The sequence below is a fragment of the Branchiostoma lanceolatum genome, chromosome 16 (assembly GCF_035083965.1).
Source record: "Branchiostoma lanceolatum isolate klBraLanc5 chromosome 16, klBraLanc5.hap2, whole genome shotgun sequence".
Classification (NCBI taxonomy): domain Eukaryota; kingdom Metazoa; phylum Chordata; class Leptocardii; order Amphioxiformes; family Branchiostomatidae; genus Branchiostoma; species Branchiostoma lanceolatum.
In genome coordinates, this window is record NC_089737.1 from 2,560,431 (window position 1) to 2,572,470 (window position 12,040).

At 38.4% G+C, this 12,040-nt stretch overlaps 1 protein-coding gene across 6 annotated transcripts in view; it reads left to right on the top strand.

Annotated features, from left to right (window-relative positions):
• LOC136421714 (neuron navigator 2-like) overlaps nucleotides 1-10,944 on the top strand; it is a 220,101-nt gene extending 209,157 nt beyond the window's left edge. For 5 of the 6 annotated variants that reach the window (XM_066409211.1, XM_066409207.1, XM_066409208.1 and 2 more), the window contains 16 exons: nucleotides 353-455; nucleotides 778-816; nucleotides 995-1,086; nucleotides 1,445-1,489; nucleotides 2,477-2,572; nucleotides 2,987-3,080; nucleotides 3,392-3,466; nucleotides 4,290-4,525; nucleotides 4,690-4,710; nucleotides 5,228-5,266; nucleotides 6,182-6,330; nucleotides 6,964-7,035; nucleotides 7,476-7,672; nucleotides 8,061-8,179; nucleotides 8,612-8,818; nucleotides 9,229-10,944. In XM_066409211.1, the coding sequence (XP_066265308.1) occupies nucleotides 353-455; nucleotides 778-816; nucleotides 995-1,086; nucleotides 1,445-1,489; nucleotides 2,477-2,572; nucleotides 2,987-3,080; nucleotides 3,392-3,466; nucleotides 4,290-4,525; nucleotides 4,690-4,710; nucleotides 5,228-5,266; nucleotides 6,182-6,330; nucleotides 6,964-7,035; nucleotides 7,476-7,672; nucleotides 8,061-8,179; nucleotides 8,612-8,818; nucleotides 9,229-9,363 (1,719 nt within the window). In that variant the 3' untranslated portion in view covers nucleotides 9,364-10,944. The remainder of the gene's footprint in view (nucleotides 1-352; nucleotides 456-777; nucleotides 817-994; nucleotides 1,087-1,444; nucleotides 1,490-2,476; nucleotides 2,573-2,986; nucleotides 3,081-3,391; nucleotides 3,467-4,289; nucleotides 4,526-4,689; nucleotides 4,711-5,227; nucleotides 5,267-6,181; nucleotides 6,331-6,963; nucleotides 7,036-7,475; nucleotides 7,673-8,060; nucleotides 8,180-8,611; nucleotides 8,819-9,228) is intronic. The other variant, XM_066409212.1, reaches the window with a different exon arrangement.
• Nucleotides 10,945-12,040: the final 1,096 nt, after the last annotated feature.

The window sequence follows — 12,040 nt, forward strand, 5'->3', positions numbered from 1 at the left end:
TGCAACCTCCCTTTACCACCAGTCTTCATCTACGCTGATTGATTGATTGATTTAATAATGTTGTTTGTAGATGTGTTACATGTTATGTTAGTTCTTTGTATCAAGAATGAGTAAGTTGATAATTTGTTGGATGCTTTGTGTCTCATTCCAATCATTGTGCCCTACCTTTGTCGTGAATGTACATTTGCGCCTCCTATCTGACCTGTTGTGAACTGCATTAAAACATTCACAAGTAGATGAAATATCCTCATGCAATGGAATGTCAAATGAGAAACCATGTTTTGAAGGCATTTAGTTTTTAATAGATGTTATAAGCAGTGTTGTTCTCATGACAATTTGATTAACACCTTAGGGCGAAATGAACGCGTTACGTGCGGAGAACGACAGACTCCAGCAGCAGGTTTTGACCAGAAGTTCGTGTTCCGACATGTCAACTTCCTCGCAACACTTCAGTGGTGAGTCCTCGGGACTAGGATTGTTTCGCCACTTCCTACTGTTGTGGTTTAGTCATCATTCTGACATAACTCGTAGCCAGAGCAAAAATTGGACTAAATGGAACATGGAAGTCTTACTATGAAAATGAGCCAGTATTTTGTGTGATTATGACAACTTGCTATACTTCACAATGATTCTCAAAGATGTGGATCAAGCCACAAGATTGTAACGCCATCTAGCAGCTGGTTTTAAAAGTGCAGCTGCACAATAACAAGTGTCACGAACAAAACACAACGCAGGTATTGATAATGTATATGATTGAGAGTGTCTTATTCTTTTCAGATCCAACACTGAATCTAGATCCTACTTCCAGTAGCTTGGGTGAGTGTTGGTTGTTTTTCTTCTTGATTCTGCTACATTGTGTATATGTATCGCTCTGTAAGTCAAAACCAAAAGTTATTTAATATCTTATAATATTTCTTGTAACATAATATAACACAGCTGAGAACATGGTCTTGTTCTATGCAAGCTAATTGGCTTTGTTCCATGTTGTCTGCAGATCTTTTGCTAGATGTTGGATCAGGAGAGTCTGGCCGGAAAGTTATTGTCACAGTCGCTCTTCCCACTATTGGGGCCCCTGAAAAATCAGAGGTGAGTTTAAGAAGTGACCTTACTTTTTTTTACTTGTTCCATTCAAAACATATCTTAAAGATGAACACCACCAATCTCAAAGGTGAACAGTTATGAGATTAAGAAAAAGTATAAAGTAAGATATTACAGATGTTTTGTTTGCTTAAAGTTGCTGTGCATTTGCTTTTGTCTGTTTATGTTGTTGGTTTATAATTTTGTTGGTGATTTTGTTTCCAGACTGAGAGTGTGGTGTTAGCTTATATTCGGTAGCTTCCTAACACCTTGTCACTCTGTGTTTCATTCATTTCACGTTATGCCATGTGTTGTTTGTGTTTTTGCTGTGTTATTTACGGTTTGATTCCTACAATGTTGCCCGTAGTATTACGGTATCCAGAGACACAGGCAAACACTCAGACATAATAAGGTATTCTTATGATTTCCATTTTAATTTCATGGCTAAGAAAGGATCATGTTATTTCATGTACAGTCCTAAAAATCATATTTATAACTTCATTGCTTTTGATCAATTCTATGGTGACTAATTTCATAGAAGGAAAATACTCATTGTCGGTTTTCATTAAAGAAGATTTGACTTCTTTTAAAAGTAATGTTATGTACAACCCTAAAATCATATCTATAACTTGCTTAACACTGCTTTTGACCAATTTTTCTGCGACTAATTTCAAAGAAAGAAAATATTCTTACAGTTTTCAAGAAAATAAATTTGAATACTCTCAAAGCTTGCTGTATGTAGACATGAAATAATGTATTCCTACTCTAAGCCATATTTTCACACCTTGCACAAGACTAGCATTTAATTTCAGTTTAATTTCACCTTGGTTTTATAATTTTCACGTTATTTCTAACCTATTAATATCACATTGATAGTTTATCACAGTTCTCTGCACAAAGCACATTCACAGCCTTATTTTAGATGTAGTATTATAATCACCGTTACAGCAAATAAAAGATCTGAGCACTCTAGATGGTTCTCACATCTCACTTTGAAAACAAAATATTCCTGTAGGTTACTTATTTTGATGCAGCAATTTTGATATGTGCACCTGACCTACTGTACATATCTGTACAGGATGTCATCAGGGGATGCCTATTGAAGAAAATTTTATGCAAATATTGAAGATAATATAGACAAACTAATTTGCCAACATCAAGAAGGAAATAGAAATGTTGCTATTTGTAACCAGAAGTGAAAAAACAGAATAGTGTTGGAGGTTTGTCACTGTTGATACTGCAACATGCCTTATGGTTGTTACAATAATAGCCAAGAAATTCAGATTCATTAGTGCACACAAAAGGTTTAACACAGTCTGTAATAGCTTAAGAAATCCAGAAGGATGTCTAATGTGGTTGGTGTTTCTCATTGCTGATGTAATTTTTCCTGACTCTGTAGGGCGGTAAGGCCCAGCAGATCATCATCGGTGCCCTGAGTGTCAGTGGGAAGACCAAGTGGGACATGCTGGACAATGTCGTGCACAGACTCTTCAAGGTAGGCCAAGAATTATCATCTTTTTGTTTTTCAAATATTTCACTTGTTTTGTTTAATGAAATATCTGTGAAATTCCATTTTTGATACGCTGATGCTCTTCAGAAAAGAGGTTGAATTGGAATGTTGAATAGGCATGAATGAAGCTTATGTCAGTAAAAACATAACCTTCTTGGCAAAGGTAAAAATCAGTACCTTTCTGGACATGACCATTTGGTCTTTGTATTGTGCAAAGGGGTGCTTGTACCTTTGTATGATTTTCTGTTATGGAGACATATATCACATGAATTTTCAAAAGTAAAAGAATATTGTTACATTCTATCAGTGGCACATCAAGAACAAACTTGGCAAGCACAAAGGGAAAAATAACATAATTCAATCTTTTCCAAATGTTCTAACCTGGCATTTTTTTTACAGGAATACCTGTTGAGAATAGACCCTGTGTCCAACCTTGGCCTGACCTCTGAGAGCATCCGCAACTACACAATAGGGGAGATCACCAGATCAAAAGGTAAGACAGAACTTACAGCACCTTTGCTAGAAGCTCTCCCTTTCTGTTTCATCGTGAAGTGCAGATGCACAATTGAAGCAGTGTTTCTATTACCTTGATCAAGTTCACTCCAGTTTTGGATACTGTATGTGTAGGTTTAAACTTTAAGATATTCCTCAGCTGGTCTAAGAATTCTCAAGAAGTCGTGCTTGGAATGTAAGAAATCCATGCTATTATGTGTCTCTGACAACTTTTTATATGTAGGAATATTCATTTATTTATTTTATTTATTTATCAATCTCAATATTGATGAACTGTTTTTTCGTTTACAGAGAGTGAACTGCCAGAGCTCCTGCCATGTGGTTACCTGGTGGGAGACAACAACTCCATCGCTATCAATCTCAAAGGTAGGACAGGATTCAAACATGATTTAGTCCTCATAGTTAAGTCTAACTGTATTCTTTTAGAAGGCAGATTTACAAAGCAGGTTGCATAAAGGTCTCATTCCTGTGTTAGGCTGTGCCATTGGAATCAAAGTTGAAATACAGAAATTTATGACTAAAAATCTAGAAAACAAAACGATGGAGTCGTTTTACTTTCTTGCAAGCACACATGTTCGTCATGCAGCAAAAAAAGATTCACCCAAAACTAACCGTGACAACGATATTTATCGCATTTCAAAGTGCAAGTACCCACTATCCGCACAAGGCTGCTGTTGTACCGGCAGTGCCGACCGCAGCACTCATAGAAAAATGCGTCTCGCTCGTATCCTATCGCTCGAATGACGAAACTTTCCTACCTAATCCTGACAGTTGTAAACAAGCTTTCATCTCAAATTCTTCTTATATCAGGTCGGGCCGATAAAAGGCAATTTATGATCCACCTAAACACGCGCCTCTTATGCCCGGTTATTGTTTTTGGACGGATTCTTTTGGAGTATACACGCGGACTAACACAGGAATGAGACCATAAGATATTAGTGTTGTAATGTTATGATAAATATTTTAGAGTTCACAGTGCTATTTTACAAATTAAGGTTGTATTTGCAGTTCTGTTACTGTATTGATCAACATATATAACATACTAGTAGCACAACAGGCACACTTGATCACTGGTGTTTTAGGACCACAGTTATTAGAAGCACTTCAAAGATGTAATTTAAGAGATGTGAGAGGTAATGTATTAGCATGTTTTCCTAACCACTCTTGTTTTAATTTCCACTCTTAACAGACATCAAGGAAAACAGTAGCGACACGTTTGCATTTGAGTCCCTGATCCCGAAGGCCGTGCTGCAGAGATACATCAACCTGTTAGCCGAGCAGAGGCGAGTCATCATGTGTGGACCCAGCGGAACGGGCAAGACCTTCCTGGCACAGAAACTCGCAGAGTTCATGGTTCAGAGGTCAGGGGAAGAGGTCACGGACAGCACAGTGGTGGTGTTCAATGTGGATCACAAATCTTGCAAGGTTGGTGGAAAATTTCCTCTTAATTTTTTTTCTCAAATAAGTTGAAAATGTGCATGGTTGGTTGGTTCTTAAGAAAATATTTTTGATAAAGTCAACCCCCAAATAGATGCAAGACAAGGAACTGAAGTGTTCTTGTTTGTTTGTTTCTTTAATGACAACTGCAGGACACTGACGAGAGAGGACGGGTAAATTTTGTGCACTTTTTTGACAACTAGTGGGTGCAACACTAAAGATCTAGTGGCCTTACCATTTGTAACACCAGCATCTGAATTCTAAAACTGTTACACATTGCTCTTTTGCCTGTAGAATCTAGTTACAGCTCACGGCAAGGTGTTAAAAGATACTCACACATCAAAGTGTTCAACTTTGTAACTTCCAGTGCTTGAAAGTCTTTGCCTCCTTTCTAGCTGCATCTAATTTTTGGTCAGTATTACTCATGATAAAAGCCCCTGCAAAGCATTGTTGGCTGCTTCATAACGAGCCTGGTGTTTTTAATGGAATGAATGAATTAATGAATAAAGATTAAGCCTGACACTTTTGTCTTTGGAATACTCATTCCAAAACCTAAAGCTGAACCTTTATCAAGGCATGCACTAAATGACCCCAGGCGATGTCCGATGCCTTCTTAGATGAAGAAATGGTAGCACTCAGTGTTAACTTTCTTCTTTTTGTCTCTCTTCTCTTCCCTCGTTCCCCCCTCAGCAGGAGTGTGCACATAGCCATAGAGTAGCCACCTCTCAGGTGGGTGTAGTGGAGGGAAGCTCACATGACACCCCTAATTTCATAATGGCTTGGCCCATAATCAGCTTAACCAACAGGGCTCTCCCCAGAAATTGAGAGCAAGGTTGTGGTGTAGGTCTGGGGAAGGTGAAAGTGGGCCCAAAACAAACAATTTTTTATGGATTTAAGCAAAATTGCCAGTAACCTAAATCTGGAAATTGATAGTGTGTTGCTGCAGGTCTTGGGAGGGTGAGTCCCGGCTGAAACAATCAAATCTTAATGGATTTAAAGGAAATTTCTTATATCTGAAAATTGACATAGTGGTGCTGAGTTCATAACAAGGTGGTGCAGCATCATTTTCTTTTTTTCCTTAGATGGGGAGAGCCCTGATTAACATACTAAGAACGGAGACCTTAACGGGAGACATGCTGCTTTTGCATATATTGCAGTAGTATATTGGCTTTTAAGTTAAACTGTGGTACAGGCAAGTATGGTAGGACATTGCTGTTCAGATTTAGCATAGTTTGGGCTGGACGCTTTTGGGTGACCTATTCAGTCATTGCAATTTTACTTTTTACCAACTCCAAAACAAACCCCAATCTAATCTAATCTAAAACATCTGTAAAACTCTGCCATCACTAAGAGACATGCCTGTAACGCAAATCAACTCTATGGTACACAGCAAAAATGAGATAATCATAAACGATAATGCCTCAGCCTAAAAGTACTACTTTTAGTCAATCATGTGAGCTTTCTAACCACAAGCCCATAATTAGAGTCATAACAATATTCTCATTTATCTCCTGTTTTTGTTGTTGTGTAACTTCAGAATTAAATTTGTTCAGAATTTTTCCTTGACTAAAAGGCTGATTTATTCCTGTTTTTGTTATGTTTTTGACGTTTTTCAACAATGCTGTTCTTTGCTGACCCTTGCAGGAGTTGAGACAGTACCTGTGTAATATGGCGGACCAGTGTGAGAGCGGGAAAATGCAGGCGCCTTTGGCCATTGTGTTGGACAACCTTCACAATGTGGGGTCCTTGGGAGAGGTCTTCAATGGCTTCTTGGGATGCAGAAGTGTCAAGAGGTGAGTTTTAAATTCATGGAAGCTTCTTTGGCCCCGAATACTGTTATCAGAAAAAGGCTTGTAAAATGTAAACACAAAGGAATGTTGGTTTTAGTTACGGTCTTTGCAGGAATTTGAATTGCATTTCTGTGGTTGTCACTTAATGTACAGTACTGTAATAAATTTTGTATCAACCAAATAGAAGAAACATTTGAGGAAATCATTAGCTCCTACTGGGGATTTCATTTACACATTTCCATATTGAAGTTCGGGGGTGTCCCTGTGGTGTAGTGGTCTGCACTTCTGTTACTTGCCACATCTGGTTCGAATTACTTGGAACCAGAAGACCGAGTTGAACTCCCGGGTAGGACACCTTTGGACAAGAGGCGCATGGAGTCATACCAACGACTTTATAGAAATGGTACATACTTATGAAGCAGTATGGAAGTTAAACACACTCCACTGCCAGTGGACTAGCCCCCTGCTGCAGTGATTGCACCACAGTGTGGCCCAGGGCTATGAAACGGAGATGGGCACCGCCCTATACACCTTATAGTGTGGGAGGATTGTAACTAATATTGGAGTTCAATGAATGTTAGATACTGGTGGATTTATTACCTACAGCATTGAAATTGTTTTACTTATCTCCCACAGTCCGTACATCATCGGCACCATGAACCAGGCCAACTGTTCCTCCACCAACCTGCAGCTGCACCACAACTTCAGGTACAGACATGCTGCTTTGTTGATAGTACTGTAACTGTAATAACTAATAACTATATTGTTTCAATTGTTCTGTAATGTACAGATGAATTCTTGGAGTCTGACTGTAAATCATACCTGAAATGAGATGCATTCTAAGTGATTTTATGATTAGAATCTGTAACAACTTTGGTGTGTCAGATATCTCCACAACTACATGTATATATGCTATGACAAAAATATTTTTGTGTATATCATGATATAGAGGGAAGAATGTTCTTTCAATTGACATGTCAAACTTTACTGTTAAACTTTGTGTCAAACATGATATTAACCCTCAATGCCAACAGACGATTATTAAACAATGGTTTTCTATAAAGTAGAGTGGATTCATTCCTTGTTGACTTGAGGTTGCCCATTACTTTGCCTATTATTAAACAATGGTTTTCTGCAACATCTTTCAGATGGATCCTGTGTGCGAACCACATGGAGCCGGTGAAGGGTTTCCTGGGCCGCTACTTGCGCCGAAAGCTTGTCGAGAGCGAGATTAAAAGCAGCGCGAGAAACCCAGAACTCACCAAAGTGGTGGAGTGGATGCCGAAGGCCTGGCAGCATCTCAACAAGTTCCTGGAGACACACAGTTCTTCAGATGTTACTATTGGTAAGGGCTAATGATGCTATACATTACTGCCAAAGTACTAGTATTCTTTGCAGGTTCCAACTGCATCTAAAAAGTACTCATAGTCAATCCAATGGTCAGAGTGCCTGCAAAAGTTTTTTTTCAAACTTTGTATTGGTTGTGCAAAAAGTCCTTGGAAGTTTGTAGCATTATACTGCAATCATGCAGTTGTATCTCCTGGCTAAATTTATGATACCCCCGGTATTCCTCCTGATGTTATGATTCAGTGATAAGATTCCATTCAAACACTTTCTACTAGTTCTGTAAGAATCCATTCAAGGATTCAAGTGATTCTGATATGGAAGCTTATTAAGTGTTGTGCCATTTTGCGATGTGACAGTAGTTCAAAATCCATTATTTTCCCCGTCAGGTCCTCGTCTGTTCCTGTCCTGTCCCACGGACGTGTCTGGATCCCAGGTGTGGTTCACCGACCTGTGGAACTACTCCATCGTACCCTACCTACTGGAGGCAGTCAGGGAGGGCCTACAGGTAAATCATTACCACTTGTCCTAAAGCCAACCAGCAGCAAAAAAAGCTTTGGTCAAGCCTGAAGTATTAAATTCAGCTGTAGATATCTTTGCAGTGTATATCATGGTCGGTCTGTATATGTACCTGTCTTAGTCCACACATATAGCTGCCCTTTAGTATTACACACCAGCTTCAGAGACTGATACATGTAATGTCTTTTTGATAGATAGTCTTTAGCAATGCTCCTTTTTGTTCTCACGATAGTGTACAATAGAAATAAAAGCAGGACTATACTTGCCACACATATTGCTGTACCTGTATTAGTCACCTGTAATACATGTAGTTTTTGATACCTGATCTTTGCAGCACTCCTTTTTGATCTCATAAACCCGTGCAACGGATCTGAAAGCAGGACAATATTTACCACATGCTAACACACATATTTCTGTTCAGACCTACGGCAGGAAAGCCAGTACATGGGACGACCCCGCCCTGTGGGTGATCGAGAACTACCCCTGGACCACGCCCACCAGCGACCTGTCCTCCCTCATCAGACTGCGCGCCGAGGACGTCGGCTTCGACGGCTACGCTCTCGGACCTCAGGCTGGAACTAAGAAGGAGGTCACAGGGAGTCAGAGTGACGTAGAGGGAGACCCCTTGGTACGTGTGGATTGGAGTAAAATTCATTTTTCTAAAGAACAATTTAGATCATGGCTCTGAAAAAGAGATTGCCGTTCTCTAAATGATACTTTTCAAAAGGAGTCTCAAAATTGTTGGTAGATTTTTTAACTCTGTCAGACTGTCATTATGTGTTGTTGTAAGGCTCTAGAATAACAAGTCAGGACCAATGTCATAAGGCTCTGAAAACCAAGTAAAGTCAGGACCCTACTAGCCTCTGTTTGATGTTTAAAAAAGGAAAAAGGAGTCTCAAAACTGTGTAGATATGGCTTTGAAAAAGCAGTAGAGTGACTTTCTCATACAAACTTGGTTGTTCTTTGCTGAAATTTTCCATACATACCTTACTCTTTCTCTGGTACTCAATTAACGCTTTGTTTTTCTCCTGTTTACAGATGAACATGTTAATGAGACTGCAGGAGGCAGCGAACTACAGTCCTCAGAGCTGCGACAGCGACTCCAACTCCGTCAGCTCAGGGGTCAACGGTCACGACGACCTCCTGGACTCATCCATTGAGTCTACATTATAATTTGTCACAGACACATGTACATGTTTCTCTTTACTATAAAGTGTTGCATAAAGTCTCCTTTAAACAATAATCAAGCCAACCCAATGCAAGCAATCTTATTCGGCAAATCATGGTGTTATGTAGCGTATGTGTTGTATTTGTTAGGTCTTTCTACAGTTAGAAGGAACGATTTTGCCAAATGTTAGTTGCCAGAAAAGAAGAGGTGCTATGTTATAAGGGCATTGTTACAATTGAGGTTAGAATGACACTTGTAAGGTTATGTATTTTATGTTAAAATGCAGTAAGAAGTTCTGATATTGACATGTTTGAGTGAAGTTGTTTACAACTTCTGGACTATATGAATGATCATGAGCATTGCTTTTTTTATTTACTGCAAAATTACAACATGTAGCATTAACAGCAACATGTAACAGCTACGTATGAAAATATGCAACAATTTCTGTAATGGTTAGCTTGTACTTCCTTTGACAACTTTTGATCAAACAGAGCAAAATGCAGATTTACTACTTACGCCACTCATGCTCTACCATGTAATTTCTTTACGTACATGTATAGCTTTGACGATGATAGCATTTTACTATTCAAAATGCGATGACACAACCTCCCTTTACAATCAGCAATGTACTTTGCCCAGAATAATTGCACCTATTATTTATTATAGAAGTGATTTTTTGTGTGTAAGATTTTGCTTTTAAATTCTTTGTGCCATTGTTTTTCCTGACATTTTTAATGGACGTTATATCACATTTTCACAATTTTAGTGTCCAATCTAATAGCTTTGCCCTGTTATCAAGAAGTACTGTATTATCTCAAACATGTCTACTGCATTTGTATTTTCTCAAACATGTATACTGCATTTTTGGTGCTATTATATCATAATGTTAACTCTCATAAGTTTGAAATTCTGTATGCATTAGCTGTTTTGTGACTTTGATTTTATTCTACACTTAACAATAGGTTTCAAGCATGAGAAACTTGTGTTTTGATACATCAATGTAGCTATGCTCTCCTGAATATTACTTAAAAGTATGTACGTATATGCACATTTGTATTGTAATATCATAATGTACCATTAAGTCGTATATGTAATGTAAAGTTGCAGTGCCCAGTGTGCTTTTATACATGTAAAATTATGTACATAGGCTTTTGTAAATCAGTGTATAGTTCTTATGCTTTGGTAAGTATAATGCTAGTGTTTTGATAATTTTGATGCCATATATACCATTTTAAAATCATGTACCCGACCCTGTATAATGCCCACTGCCTTGAACCAGCACTATCATAAGTGTACAGGCAGTTTTGAAAGAAGTGTAATTACAAAATAGAGGTAGTTTGATGGTTGAATTAGAGATCGAATGAAAGACTGGACTTTTTTAAAACTTCATATTGTAGATAAAGTGCCTTTAATTGGACAACTTTTTGTAAAGGATGAGACCTGTTGCAACGATTTTCACGAGTTTAGTGTAAGATTACGACGTCTTGTATCCTATTGATAGTTGACATATGTACATGTTACTCAGCTACAGTTACTGTATTTCGACTGTGGAAGTTTTCAGGTATAAACAATCAGTATTTCCAGTATATGGCTTTGCATCTCATCATTCACTCGTGCTGAAATTCATAACGAAAAGAGTACTTCACTTCAATATAAGACATTAACTTCCCGAGCAATACTCAAAGATAAAGAGTGAAATAATTCTACACTTAATCTTCAAGCACATGTTGGAAAGAAAAATAATCAAGGTTTTCCGTAGCCTGTATTACACAAGCTCTCGGCCGGAGGTTACTGCCCCCCACCCAAGCAGTAACCTCCGGCCGAGAGCTTGTGTAATACAGGCTAAGGTTTTCCGCTGCCCAATTGTTAAGAATGTCAAGAAACACGGCAGTCGGAAAATGAGATAAGGAGGTTCTCCCTATAAACAACTCGGGTGATCTTCCTTCCCAGCATCTACTTGCAGATGAAACCTACATGAGTATCACTATGTCAGAGGGAAGGACTTCCCATAAATTCCCTTGTTTTCAGTAAGATAAGCAAACCATCAGTGCTGAACGCCCCTTATTCAAAAGTACTGACTGATGAGTAATAGTAGAATATCAGTAATTCAGCTTTTGAATAACTGCTGGAATAGTACTGACAAGTTTCACTATTCCATCCCACCAAACTTTATCATAATGGGTATATCTCATGAAATCTTCCATATAAGAAAGAAAGCTTTGGGGTTCAAACTATGTCTGGATCATAGAAGAAGTGCGCAAAATCTGCCAGTTAGTAACAGCACAGATGACAAGCCATTAGACAGTTACATCCAACGGTAACGTTAACTAAACTTATAACTTTAGTACAGGAAAATGTTGACAATTTATCCTTCTATCTGCTGCCTAACCAATAGGGAATTGTGTGCCAAACGGCTACTCCAGAGTGCTAAAGGTTATTAATTCATTGTACCTTCATTACAATATCTCTTCTTAAAAAAAGTATTTTGCCCACCTAAAGATTAGTATTGTTATTCTATGATCTATACAGTGAAATTGTGATGATACCCTCTCATGAAACGCCTTTTTGTAGACTAGTACTCCCCTGTTTTGTAATGGTGTAAGCCATTGACCCTTGTCCAACATGACCGATATATGCTGAATGTTGATTGGCCTAAATGATGATGACGAGTTGTAGTCTGAG